Source organism: Procambarus clarkii, chromosome 60 (genome assembly GCF_040958095.1).
Source record: "Procambarus clarkii isolate CNS0578487 chromosome 60, FALCON_Pclarkii_2.0, whole genome shotgun sequence".
Taxonomy (NCBI): Eukaryota; Metazoa; Arthropoda; class Malacostraca; order Decapoda; family Cambaridae; genus Procambarus; species Procambarus clarkii.
This window is the reverse complement of record NC_091209.1, coordinates 31,068,107-31,082,727: the sequence shown is the minus strand read 5'-3', so window position 1 is coordinate 31,082,727 and position 14,621 is coordinate 31,068,107. Positions and strand designations below refer to the sequence as shown.

Sequence of the window (14,621 nt, the reverse complement as noted above, 5' to 3'; positions counted from 1 at the left end):
TTCGCTGGTAATGGGTGTCACTAAGCTTGGCGTTAGTAATGGTTGACACCAAGCTTGGCGCTGGTTCTGGGTGACACTAAGCTTGTCGCTGGTAATGGGTGTCACTAAGCTTGGCGCTAGTACTGGGAGACACTAAGCTTGGCGCTAGTACTGGTTGACACTACGCTTGGCGCTAGTACTGGATGACACTAAGTTTGGCGTTAGTACTGGGAGACACTAACTTTGTCGCTGGAACTGGGTGACACTAAGTATGTCGCAGGTATTGGGTGACACTAAGCTTGGTGCTAGTACTGATTGACACTAAGCTTGGTACTGGGTGACTCTAAGCTTGGCGCTGGTATTGGGTGACACTAAACTTGGCGCTGGTACTGAGTGACACTAATCGTGACACAAGTACTTGTGACACTTAGCTTGTCGCTATTACTGGGTGACACTAAGCTTGTCGCTGGTACTGGGTGACACTAAGCTTGTCTCTAGTACCGGGTGACACTATGCTTGGCGCTAGTACTGGATAACACTAAGCATGGCGGTAGTACTGGGTGACACTAATCTTGGCGCTGGTACTTGGTGACACTAAGCCTGGCGCTGGTACTGAATGACAATAAACTTGGCGCTGGTACTGGGTGACACTAAGCTTGGCACTGGCTCTGGGTGACAATATGCTTCTCGCTGGTACTGGGTGACACTAAGCTTGGTGCTAGTACTGGATGACACCAAGCTTACTGCAGGTACTGGGGGACACTGAACGTGGCGATCGTACTGGGTGACAATAAGCTTGCCGCAAGTACTGGGTGACACAAGGTTTGGCTCAAGTACTGGGTGATACTAAACTTGGAGCTGGAACTGGGTGACATTAAGCTTGTCGCTGTTTCTGGGTGACACTAAGCTTGTGACTGGTACTTGGTGACACTAAGCTTGGCGCTGGTACTGAGTGACACTAAACTTGGCGCTAGTACCGGGTGACACCAAGCTTGTCGCTGGTACTGGGTGATACTTAGCTTGTTGCTAGTGCTGGGTGACACTAAGCTTGTCGCTGGTACTGGGTGACACTAAGCTTGGCATTGGTACTGGGTGACACTAAGCTTAGCGCAGGTACTGGGCGACACTAAACTTGCCGCTGGTACTGGGTGACACTATTCTTGGCGCTGGTACTGGGTGACACAATGCTTGTCTTTGGTGCTGGGTGACACCAAGTTTAGCGCAGGAAAAGGGTGACACTAAGCTAATCGCTGGTACTGGGTGACACTATATATAAGCTTGGCAGTAGTACTGGGTGACACTAAGCTTTGCGCTAGTACTGGGAGACACTAAGCTTGGCGCTGGTAATGGGTGTCACTAATCTTGGCACTAGTACTGGGTGACACTATGCTTTGCGCTAGTGCTGGGTGACACTAATCTTGGCGCTAGTACTGGATGACACTAAGCTTATCGCTGGTAATGGGTGACACTAACATTGGCGCAAGTACTGGATGACACTAAGCTTGCTGCTGGTTCTGGATGACTTTAAGCTTTTTGCTGGTACTGGGTGACACTAAGCTTGGCGCTGGTACTGTGTGACACTAAGCTTGGTGCTGGTACTGGGTGACACTAAGCTTGGCGCTGGTACTGGGTGACACTAAGCTTAGCGCTGATACTAGGTGACACTAAACTTGGTGCTGTACTGGGAGACACTAAGCTTGGCACTGGTACTGAGTGACACTAAACTTGGTGCTGGTACTGGGTGACACTAAGGTTGGTGGTGGTACTGGGTGACACAATGCTTCTCGCTGGTACTGGGTGACACCATGCTTAGCGCAGGTACTGGGTGACACTAAACTTGGCGCTGGTACTGGGTGTAACTAAGCTTAGTGCTAGTACTTGGTGACAATAAGCTTACCGCAGGTACTAGGTGAAAATAAACTTGGCGCTGGTACTGGGTGACACAATGTTTGTCGCTGGTACTGAGTGACACCAAGCTTAGCGTAGGTACTGGGTGACACTAAGCTAGTCGCTGGTACTGGGTGACCCTAAGCTTAGCTCTAGTACTGGGTGACACTAAGCTTAGTCCAGGTACTGGGTGACACTAAACTTCGCGCTGGTACTGGGTGAAACTAATATTGTCCCCAGTACTGGATGACACTAAGCTTGGCGCTAGTACTGGGTGACACTAATCGTGGGAAAAGTACTGGGTGACACTAAGCTTGTCGCTGGTACTGGGTGACACAAAGCTTGGCGCTAGTACTGGGTGACACCAAGCTTGTCGCTGATACTGGGTGTTACATAGCTTGTCGCTAGTACGTGGTGACTCTGAGCTTATCGCAGGTACTGGTGATAGTAAGCTTGTCGCTGGTACTGGTTGACACAAAACTTGTCGTTGGTACTGGGTGATACTAAGCTTGGCGCTGGTAATGGGTGTCACTAAGCTTGGCACTAGTACTGGGTGACACTAAGCTTTGCGCTAGTGCTGGGTGACACTAAGCTTGTCGCTGGTACTGGATGATTCTAAGCTTGGTGCTGGTACTGGGTGACACTAAGCTTGGCGCTGGTACTGTGTGACACTAACATTGGCGCAAGTACTGCGTGACACTAAGCTTGTCGCTGGTACTGGATGACTCTAAGCTTGGTGCTTGTACTGGATGACTCTAAGCTTGGTGCTGGTTCTGGGTGACACTAAGCTTGGCGCTAGTACTCTATGACACTAAGCTTGGCACTGGTACTGGGTAACACTAAGCTTGGTGCTGGTACTGGGTGACACTAAGCTTAGTGCTGGTATTGTGTGACACTAAGCTTGGCACTGGTACTGGGTGACACTAAGCTTGGTGCTGGTACTGGGTGATACAATACTTCTCGCTGGTACTGGGTTACACCATGCTTGGCGCAGGTACTGTGTGACACTAAGCTAGTCGTTGGTACTGGGTGACACTAAGCTTAGTGCTGTGTCTGAGTGACAAAAAACTTGGCGCTGGTAGTGGGTGACACTAAGCTTGGTGCTGGTACTCGATGACGCAATGCTTCTCGCTGGTACTGGGTGACACCATGCTTGGCGCAGGTACTGGGTGACACTAAGCTAGTCGTTGGTACTGGGTGATACTAAGGTTAGCGCTAGTACTTGGTGACAATAAGCTTAGAGCAGATACTGGGTGACACTAAACTTGGCGCTGGTGCTGGGTGACACAATGTTTGTCGCTGGTACTAAGTGACACCAAGCTTAGCTCAGGTACTGGATGACACAAAGCTAGTCGCTGGTACGGGGTGACTCTAAGCTTGGCGCTAGTACTGGGTGACACTAATTGTGGCCCAAGTACTGGGTGACACTAAACTTGTCGCTGGTAGTGGGTGACAATAAGCTTGGCGCTAGTACTGGGTGACACCAAGCTTGTCAATGGTACTTGGTGATACTTAGCTTGTCGCTAGTACTTGGTGACACTGAGCTTGTCGCAGTTACTGGGTGAAACTAAGCTTGTCGCTGGTATTGGGTGATAGTAAGCTTGTCGCTGGTACTGGTTGACACTAAGCTTGTAGCTGGTACTAGGTGACACTTAGCTTGTCGCTGGAACTGGGTGACAATAAGCTTGTCGCTGGTACTGGGTGACACTAACCTTGTCTCTGGTACTGGGTGACACTAAGCTAGTCGCTGGTACTGGGTGACACTAAGCTTGTCACTGGTACTGGGTGACACTAAACTTGGAGCTGGTACTGGGTGACACTAAGCTTGGCATTGGTACTGGGTGACACTAAGCTTAGCGCAGGTACTGGGTGACACTAAACTTGGCGCTGGAACTGGGTGACACTAATCTTGGCGCTGGTACTGGGTGACACAATGCTTGTCTTTGGTGCTGGGTACACCAAGTTTAGCGCAGGTAAAGGGTGACACTAAGCTAATCGCTGGTACTGGGTGACACTTTGTTTAGCGCTAGTGCTGGGTGACACTAAGCTTAGCACAGGTACTGGATTACACTAAACCTGGCGCTGGTACTGGGTGACACTAATCTTGTCGTTGGTACTGGGTGACACTAATCTTCTCGTTGGTACTGGGTGACACTAAGCATAGCTCTAGTACTGGGTGAAGCTAAGCTTGTTGCTTGTACTGGGTGTCTCTAAGCTTGGCGCTTGTACTGGGTGACACTAAGCGTGGCCCCAAGTACTGGGTGACACTAAGCTTGTCGCTGGTACTGGGTGACACTAAGCTTGTAGCTGGTACTGGGTGACACTAAGCTTGGCGCTGGTAATGGTTGTCACTAAGCTTGGCACTAGTACTGGGTGACACTATGCTTTGCGCTAGTGCTGGGTGACACTAAGCTTGGCGCTAGTACTGGATGACACTAAGCGTATTGCTGGTAATGGGTGACACTAACATTGGCGCAAGTACTGGATGACACTAAGCTTGTCGCTGGTTCTGGATGACTCTAAGCTTTTTGCTGGTACTGGGTGACACTAAGCTTGGCGCTGGTACTGTGTGACACTAAGCTTGGCACTGGTACTGGGTGACACTAAGCTTGGCGCTGGTACTGGGTGACACTAAGCTTAGCGCTGGTACTGGGTGACATTAAACTTGGTGCTGTACTGAGTGACACTAAGCTTGGCACTGGTACTGAGTGACACTAAACTTGGTGCTGGTACTGGGTGACACTAAGCTTGGTGGTGATACTGGGTGACACAATGCTTCTCGCTGGTACTGTGTGACACTAAGCTTGGCACTGGTACTGGGTGACACTAAGCTTGGCGCTGGTACTGGGTAACACTAAGCTTAGCGCTGGTACTGGGTGACATTAAACTTGGTGCTGTACTGAGTGACACTAAGCTTGGCGCAGGTACTGGGTGACACTAAACTTGGCGCTGGTACTGGGTGTAACTAAGCTTAGCGCTAGTACTTGGTGACAATAAGCTTAGCGCAGGTACTGGGTGAAACTAAACTTGGCGCTGGTACTGGGAGACACAATGTTTGTCGATGGTACTGAGTGACACCAAGCTAAGCGTAGGTACTGGGGGACACTAAGCTATTTGCTGGTACTGGGTGACCCTAAGCTTAGCTCTAGTACTGGGTGACACTAAGCTTAGTGCAGGTATTGGGTGACACTAAACTTGGCGCTGGTACTGGGTGAAACTAATATTGTCCCTAGTACTGGATGACACTAAGCTTGGCTATAGTACTGGGTGACACTAAGCTTGTCGCTGGTACCGGGTGACTCTAAGCTTGGCGCTAGTACCGGGTGACACTAATCGTGGCCCAAGTACTGGGTGACACTAAGCTTGTCGCTGGTACTGGGTGACACAAAGCTTGGCGCTAGTACTGGGTGACACCAAGCTTGTCGATGATACTGGGTGTTACATTGCTTGTCGCTAGTACTTGGTGACTCTGAGCTTATCGCAGGTACTGGTGATAGTAAGCTTGTCGCTGGTACTGGTTGACTCTAAGCTTGTAGCTGGTACTGGGTGACACTTAGCTTGTCGCTGGTACTGGGTGACACAAAGCTTATCGTTGGTACTGGGTGACACTAAGCTTGGCGCTGGTAATGGGTGTCACTGAGCTTGGCACTACTACTGGGTGACACTAAGCTTTGCGCTAGTGCTGGGTGACACTAAGCTTGGCGCTAGTACTGGATGACACTAAGCTTATCACTGGTACTGGTTGACTCTAACATTGGCGCAAGTACTGGGAGACACTAAGCTTGTCGCTGGTACTGGATGATTCTAAGCTTGGTGCTGGTACTGGTTGACACTAAGAATGGCGCTGGTACTGTGTGACACTAACATTGGCGCAAGTACTGCGTGACACTAAGCTTGGTGCTTGTACTGGGTGACTCTAAGCTTGGTGCTGGTACTGGGTGACACTAACCTTGTCTCTGGTACTGGGTGACACTAAGCTAGTCGCTGATACTGGGTGACACTAAGCTTGTCACTGGTACTGGGTGACACTAAACTTGGAGCTGGTACTGGGTGACACTAAGCTTGGCGCTAGTACCGGGTGACATGAAGCTTGTCGCTGGTACTGGGTGACACTAAGCCTGGCATTGGTACTGGGTGACACTAAGCTTAGCGCAGGTACTGGGTATAACTAAACTTGGCGCTGGTACTGGGTGACACTAATCTTGGCGCTGGTACTGGGTGACACAATGCTTGTCGTTGGTGCTGGGTGACACCAAGTTTAGCGCAGGTAAAGGGTGACACTAAGCTAATTGCTGGTACTGGGTGACACTAAGCTAATTGCTGGTACTGGGTGACACTTAGCTTGTCACTGGTACTCGGTTACACTAAGCTTGTCGCTGGTACTGCGCAACACTAATTGTAGCCCAAGTACTGGGTAACACTAAGCTTGTCGCTGGTACTGGATGACACTAAGCTTGTCACTTGAACTGGGTGACACTAAGCTTGTCACTTGAACTGGGTGACACTAAGCTTGGCGCTAGTACCGGGCGACACTAAGCTTAGCGCTAATAATGGGTTACACTAAGCTTGGCATTTGTTCCGGGTGACACTTTGCTAGGCGCTAGTACTGGATGACACTAAGCTTGGCGCTAGTACTGGGTGACACTAAGCTTAGTGCAGGTACTGGATGACACTAAGCTTGGCTATAGTACTGGGTGACACTAAGCTTGTCGCTGGTATTGGGTGACTCTAAGCTTGGCGCTAGTACTGGAAGACACTAATCGTGGCCCAAGTACTGGGTGACACTAAACTTGTCGCTGGTACTGGGTGACACTAAGCTTGGCGCTAGTACTGGGAGACACCAAGCTTGTCGCTGGTACTTAGTGATACTTAGCTTGTCGCTAGTACTTGGTGACACTGAGCTTGTCGCAGTTACTGGGTGAAACTAAGGTTTGTCGCTGGTATTGGGTGATAGTAAGCTTGTCGCTGGTACTGGTTGACACTAAGCTTGTAGCTGGTACTAGGTGACACTTAGCTTGTCGCTGGTACTGGGTGACAATAAGCTTGTCGCTGGTACTGGGTGACACTAACCTTGTCTCTGGTACTGGGTGACACTAAGCTAGTCGCTGGTACTGGGTGACACTAAGCTTGTCACTGGTACTGGGTGACACTAAACTTGGAGATGGTACTGGGTGACACTAAGCTTGGCGCTAGTACCGGGTGACATGAAGCTTGTCGCTGGTACTGGGTGATACTTAGCTTGTCGCTAGTACTGGGTGACAGTAAGCTTGTCGCTGGTACTGGGTGACACTAAGCCTGGCATTGGTACTGGGTGACACTAAGCTTAGCGCAGGTACTGGGTGACACTAAACTTGGCGCTGGTACTGGGTGACACTAATCTTGGCGCTGGTACTGGGTGACACAATGCTTGTCGTTGGTGCTGGGTGACACCAAGTTTAGCGCAGGTAAAGGGTGACACTAAGCTAATTGCTGGTACTGGGTGACACTAAGCTAATTGCTGGTACTGGGTGACACTTAGCTTGTCACTGGTACTCGGTTACACTAAGCTTGTCGCTGGTACTGCGCAACACTAATTGTAGCCCAAGTACTGGGTAACACTAAGCTTGTCGCTGGTACTGAATGACACTAAGCTTGTCACTTGAACTGGGTGACACTAAGCTTGTCACTTGAACTGGGTGACACTAAGCTTGGCGCTAGTACCGGGCGACACTAAGCTTAGCGCTAATAATGGGTTACACTAAGCTTGGCATTTGTTCCGGGTGACACTTTGCTAGGCGCTAGTACTGGATGACACTAAGCTTGGCGCTAGTACTGGGTGACACTAAGCTTAGTGCAGGTACTGGATGACACTAAGCTTGGCTATAGTACTGGGTGAAACTAAGCTTGTCGCTGGTATTGGGTGACTCTAAGCTTGGCGCTAGTACTGGAAGACACTAATCGTGGCCCAAGTACTGGGTGACACTAAACTTGTCGCTGGTACTGGGTGACACTAAGCTTGGCTAGTACTGGGAGACACCAAGCTTGTCGCTGGTACTTTGTGATACTTATCTTGTCGCTAGTACTTGGTGACACTGAGCTTGTCGCAGTTACTGGGTGAAACTAAGGTTTGTCGCTGGTATTGGGTGATGGGTGATAGTAAGCTTGTCGCTGGTACTGGTTGACACTAAGCTTGTAGCTGGTACTAGGTGACACTTAGCTTGTCGCTGGTACTGGGTGACACTAAGCTTGGCGCTAGTACTGGGAGACACCAAGCTTGTCGCTGGTACTTTGTGATACTTAGCTTGTCGCTAGTACTTGGTGACACTGAGCTTGTCGCAGTTACTTGGTGAAACTAAGCTTGTCGCTGGTACTGGTTGACACTAAACTTGTAGCTGATTCTTGGTGACACTTAGCTTGTCACTGGTACTAGGTGACACTAAGCTTGTCGCTGGTACTGGGTGACACTAAGCTAATCGCTGGTACTGGGTGACACTAAGCTTGTCGCTGGTACTGGGTGACACTAAACTTGGAGCTGGTACTGGGTGACACTAAGCTTGGCGCTAGTACCGGGTGACACCAAGCTTTTCGCTGGTATTGGGTGATACTTAGCTTGTCGCTAGTACCGGATGACACTAAGCTTGTCGCTGGTACTGGGTGACACTAAGCTTGGCGTTGGTACTGGGTGACACTAAGCTTAGCGCAGGTACTGGGTGACACTAAACTTGGCGCTGGTACTGGGTGACACTAATCTTGGCGCTGGTACTGGGTGACACAATACTTGTCTTTGGTGCTGGGTGACACCAAGTTTAGCGCAGGTAAAGGGTGACACTAAGCTAATCGCTGGTACTGGGTGACACTTTGTTTAGCGCTAGTACTGGGTGACACTAAGCTTAGCACAGGTACTGGATTACTCTAAACCTGGCGCTGGTACTGGGTGACACTAATCATGTCGTTGGTACTGGGTGACACTAATCTTCTCGTTGGTACTGGGTGACACTAAGCTTGGCTCTAGTACTGGGTGAAACTAAGCTTGTTGCTTGTACTGGGTGTCTCTAAGCTTGGCGCTTGTACTGGGTGACACTAAGCGTGGCCCCAAGTACTGGGTGACACTAAGCTTGTCGCTGGTACTGGGTGACACTAAGGTTGTAGCTGGTACTGGGTGACACTAAGCTTTTAGCTGGTACTGGGTGTCACTAAGCTTGGCACTAGTACTGGGTGACACTAAGCTTTGCGCTAGTACTGGGTGACACTAAGCTTGGCGCTGGTAATGGTTGTCACTAAGCTTGGCACTAGTACTGGGTGACACTATGCTTTGCGCTAGTGCTGGGTGACACTAAGCTTGGCGCTAGTACTGGATGACACTAAGCGTATTGCTGGTAATGGGTGACACTAACATTGGCGCAAGTACTGGATGACACTAAGCTTGTCGCTGGTTCTGGATGACTCTAAGCTTTTTGCTGGTACTGGGTGACACTAAGCTTGGCGCTGGTACTGTGTGACACTAAGCTTCGCACTGGTACTGGGTGACACTAAGCTTGGCGCTGGTACTGGGTGACACTAAGCTTAGCGCTGGTACTGGGTGACATTAAACTTGGTGCTGTACTGAGTGACACTAAGCTTGGCACTGGTACTGAGTGACACTAAACTTGGTGCTGGTACTGGGTGACACTAAGCTTGGTGGTGGTACTGGGTGACACAATGCTTCTCGCTGGTACTGGGTGACACCATGCTTGGCGCAGGTACTGGGTGACACTAAGCTAGTCGTTGGTACTGGGTGACACTAAGCTTAGCGCTAGTACTTGGTGACAATAAGCTTAGAGCAGATACTGGGTGACACTAAACTTGGCGCTGGTACTGGGTGACACAATGTTTGTCGTTGGTACTGAGTGACACCAAGCTTAGCTAAGGTACTGGATGACACTAAGCTAGTCGCAGGTACGGGATGACTCTAAGCTTAGCGCTAGTATTGGGTGACACTAAGCTTAGTGCAGGTACTGGGTGATACTAAACTTGGCACTGGTACTGGGTGAAACTAATATTGTCCCTGGTACTGGATGACACTAAGCTTGGCTATAGTACTGGGTGACACTAAGCTTGTCGCTGGTACTGGGTGACTCTAAGCTTGGCGCTAGTACTGCGTGACGCTAATTGTGGCCCAAGTACTGGGTGACACTAAACTTGTCGCTGGTAGTGGGTGACAATAAGCTTGTCGCTAGTACTTGGTGACACTGAGCTTGTCGCAGTTACTGGGTGATAGTAAGCTTGTCGCTGGTACTGGTTGACACTAAGTTTGTATCTGGTACTAGGTGACACTTAGCTTGTCGCTGGTACTGGGTGACAATAACCTTGTAGCTGGTACTGGGTGACACTAACCTTGTCTCTGGTACTGGGTGACACTAAGCTAGTCGCTGGTACTGGGAGACACTAAGCTTGTCACTGGTACTGGGTGACACTAAACTTGGAGCTGGTACTGGGTGACACTAAGCTTGGCGCTAGTACCGGGTGATACCAAGCTTGTCGCTGGAACTGGGTGATACTTAGCTTGTCGCTAGTACTGGGTGACACTAAGTTTGTCGCTGGTACTGGGTGACACTAAGCTTGGCATTGGTACTGGGTGACACTAAGCTTAGCGCAGGTACTGGGTGACACTAAACTTGGCGCTGGTACTGGGTGACACTAATCTTGGCGCTGGTACTGGGTGACACAAAGCTTGTCGTTGGTGCTAGGTGACACCAAGTTTAGCGCAGGTAAAGGGTGACACTAAGCTAATCGCTGGTACTGGGTGACATTTTGTTTAGCGCTAGTACTGGGTGACACTAAGCTTAGCACAGGTACTGGATGATTCTAAACTTGGCGCTGGTACTGGGTGACACTAATCTTGTCGTTGGTACTAGGTGACACTAAGCTTGGCTCTAGTACTGGGTGAAACTAAGCTTGTCGCTTGTACTGGGTGACTCTAAGCTTGGCGCTTGTACTGGGTGACACTAAGCGTTTCCCAAGTACTGGGTGACACTAAGCTTGCCACTGGTACTGGGTGACACTAAGCTTGTAGCTGGTACTGGGTGACACTAAGCTTGGCGCTGGTACTGGGTAACACAATGCTTGTCGCTGGTACTGGGTGACACCATGCTTGGCCCAGGTACTGGGTGACACTAAGCTAGTCGCTGGTACTGGGTGACACTAAGCTTCGCGCTAGTACTGGGTGACACTTAGCTTAGCGCAGGTAATGGGTGACATTAAACTTGGCGCCTGAAGTGGGTGACACTAAGCTTGTCGCAGGTACTGGGTGACACTAGGCTTGGCGCAAGTACTGGGTGATACTAAACTTGGCGCTGATACTGGGTGACACTAACCTTGTCTCTGGTACTGGGTGACACTAAGCTTGTTGCTGGTACTGGGTGACACTAAGTTTGTCGCTGGTACTGGGTGACACTAAGCTTGTCGCTGGTACCGGGTGACACTAAGCTTGTCGCTGGTTTTGAGTGACACTAAGTTTGGTGCTTGTACTGGGTGACACTAAGCTTGCTGCTGGTACTGGGTGACACTAAGCTTGGCGCTAGTACTGAGTGACACTAAGCTTGTCGCTGGTACTGGGTGACATTAAGCTTGGCGCTAGTACCGGGTGACACTAAGCTTGTCGCTGGTTCTGAGTGACACTAAGCTGGTCGCTGGTACTGAGTGACACTAAGCTTGTCGCTGTTACTGGGTGACATTAAGCTTGGCACTAGTACCGGGTGACACTAAGCTTGTCGCTGGTTCTGAGTGACACTAAGCTGGTCGCTGGTACTGGGTGACACTAAGCTTGTCGCTGGTACTGGGTGATAGACATGTTGATACCGGGTTGAAAGTAAGGTTATTTAATAGTCAATGTCTATGTCTGTATAGTTGTGAACAATGGTACCTGCAAATGCTGACCATGGTAGGCTTAAGTGAGCAGCCCGTTCTCTCCAGTTGTCACAATGGTCAGAAACTGATGTACTAAATTGCCTGAATCAAATCTAATCTAACAAATCCGATGGCTCAAAATATTGAAAAGGGGGTTGTTTACGAAAAACTATTTTTTATAGTACATTATCCGAGAAGGATTTTAACATCAAAATGGGATGTATTATTCGACAAGACGAGTTCAGTTGAGAATGGAAGAAATGTTGATGACATATCTTGAGTGTCCATCCTCGCACTCACTGATCTCTTCCCTGGCCTGATGTCCTTACTCACATTTGAAGAAAAAATTCACACATGAATGATTTATTTTTTCTGAAAGTAATTACCCAAGCAAAAAACTCGGTCAACTCTATTTTTCAGGCACTCGCTTATCACTGGCTACCTTTACTTTCCCAGATATATACAATTAATTGTTAGGATATACACCTTAATAATTGAGGTACAATACGGTGTAGCAGGTCAACAGGGTAAAATAAAACAAGTGTTCATCAGAGATAGTAGGGGGACCCCCCCCCCCCCAACTAGATAATTGGACTTATGAAGGAACTACTCTCTACAACATTGGTTGTAACGCATTTTGAGTCTAATTGAAGTCAAATTTGTGTTGCATGGGGTGGATGATTGGAGTGATTTTGATCAGAGACAACCGTAGAATCTGTTGATATAGTATGCTGGTGTGAGAAAATTTCTATAAGTGCATGGTATGATTATCTTATATTACTTCTACTTCTGTTTTCTTATCATTTTACTTATGTGATATAAACTGTGCACATTTATATCACAAATTACCTTAGTCTAGCTGTTCCAATGGTAATCATATCTTAGTTTTTACAATATGCAATACAACACAATATAATGCACTACAATACAATACAAAACAATGCAATAAAATACAATTTTATTCAAAATAATGTGTGTATGAAAAACAAAAGAGTAAAGTTCAAATGGTAGGGACAGGAGTTACACAATTTATGAACCCACTATTACGCAAAGCGATTCGTTCAAAAACATAAACTAAATAGACAGCAAACTAGTACAAATGTGTGTGAGGAATATATATCATCTTCCTAATTGTAAGCTAAATGTTATTCACTTGATGGCAAAAATGTATGCTTGATCTAGAGTGTTGTACGCCAGTTTAAAGCAACCATCGTAATAGTAATTTGTGTAAGTCAGTGCGAATAAAGTTTCTGATTCTGATTGTGACAATGTTTACGTGCTGATATTCTTGTGACTCTCCCTAATGTAATTAAGAAACATGTGCAGAATGAGTCCTTGTCATTCCCATATAATATCTTTCGAGAATACATTTTATACTGGTGGATATATATTGATAATGATGGATGTTGTTGTAGGGATGTTGAGCGCCTTGGACGAGGCTGTGGGCCGCGTGGTGACGGCATTAAAGGACACCGGTCACTACGACAACTCTGTCATCGTCTTCACCACCGACGTATGTATTTTATCTGTATACTTCCCTGTTAGCTTATCTCCCAGTGACATTATGCATCTATACTTCCCTGTTAGCTTATCTCCCAGTGACATTATGCATCTATACTTTCCTGTTAGCTTATCTCCCAGTGACATTATGACTCTATAGTTCCATGTTAACCTATCTCCCAGTGATATTATGCATCTATACTTTCCTGGTAGCTTAGATGCCAGTGACATTATTCCTCTATTCTTCCCTGTTAGCTTAGATGCCAGTGACATTATTCCTCTATTCTTCCCTGTTAGCTTAGATGCCAGTGACATTATTCCTGTATTCTTCCCTGTTAGCTTATCGTCTAATGACATTATGCCTCTCTACTTCCCTCTTAACTTATCTCCAAGTGACATTATGCCTTTATACGTCCCATTTAGCTTAGGTCACAGTAGTATTATGCGTCTATTCCTCCCTGTTACCTTTGATCCCAGTGACATTATGCCCTTCTCTCTAGTCCCTGCTGATTTACACAAAATTACTATATATATATATGGATAGGAACCTTTGATGATGTTGTTGTTGTTGTTTTAGATTCAGTTACTCGGAACAAAAGTTCCAAGTAGCACGGACTATGGTGAGCCCGTTGTAGACTTTCCTTTGAGGACTAGGGGTCACCTTTGTACTTACCCGGCAGGACCCGTTTGGAGTCCCTCCAGCTTATACCACAAAATGGAAAAAGCACATGTCAGCGCTTCTCAAGCATAAGCAGCATCCCACTACTCTCAGGTGTTTCCTTGTCTGGCCTCACAGTATTGTTCAGATAAAGTCTGCTGGGCCGTAGTGAACTGTCCTACCTGCTTATGCATTTCTTTGTTCTCTTCTTAGGTAGGACAAGCAGCTTACCTGTTGCCATAAAAGTCACTAAAACATTGTTGAACCTGTACGCCTGAGATATTTCTTTCCACATAAGCCTTCCTTTTATTGTATCCAAATAGATTGTGTGTGTTGCTCAGATTTGGTCTCGTATATTTGGTCTTATCTTTCAGACAACATTTTCTTAAGTCTCCTAATTTAACATTAATATTAAGTGTCACCCCAAAACCAATTGGGAAACATTGTTTATACGAGTCTGTCCTGTGTTACGGCTGCCTACTGGTGTTGGGTTTCTCTTGGTATGTTTTCTCACGATATGGACTCGTTTAGTTTCTTTGGATATTTTTTCATTTAGCGTTTCCCAAGATAATGACTAGGATAGCTTTGTTTGTTGCAGATGTAATGTATGCTTAAATCATTTAATAACGCATGTGTTTCATACCATTTTATAAGTTCCTCTAGGTATATATTCCAGTGTTTTTATATTCCACCTTGTTGTGCAGGTGGTATACGTGATTGTTGCGTGTTCAGC

The 14,621-nt window shown here is 47.6% G+C and overlaps 1 protein-coding gene across 1 annotated transcript in view; it reads left to right on the top strand.

Annotated features, from left to right (window-relative positions):
* Positions 1-14,621, top strand: part of LOC123766954 (arylsulfatase B) — a 156,017-nt gene that overhangs the window by 65,983 nt on the left and 75,413 nt on the right. The window contains exon 7 of the mRNA XM_045756443.2: positions 13,146-13,243. Coding sequence (XP_045612399.2) covers positions 13,146-13,243 — 98 coding nt within the window. The remainder of the gene's footprint in view (positions 1-13,145; positions 13,244-14,621) is intronic.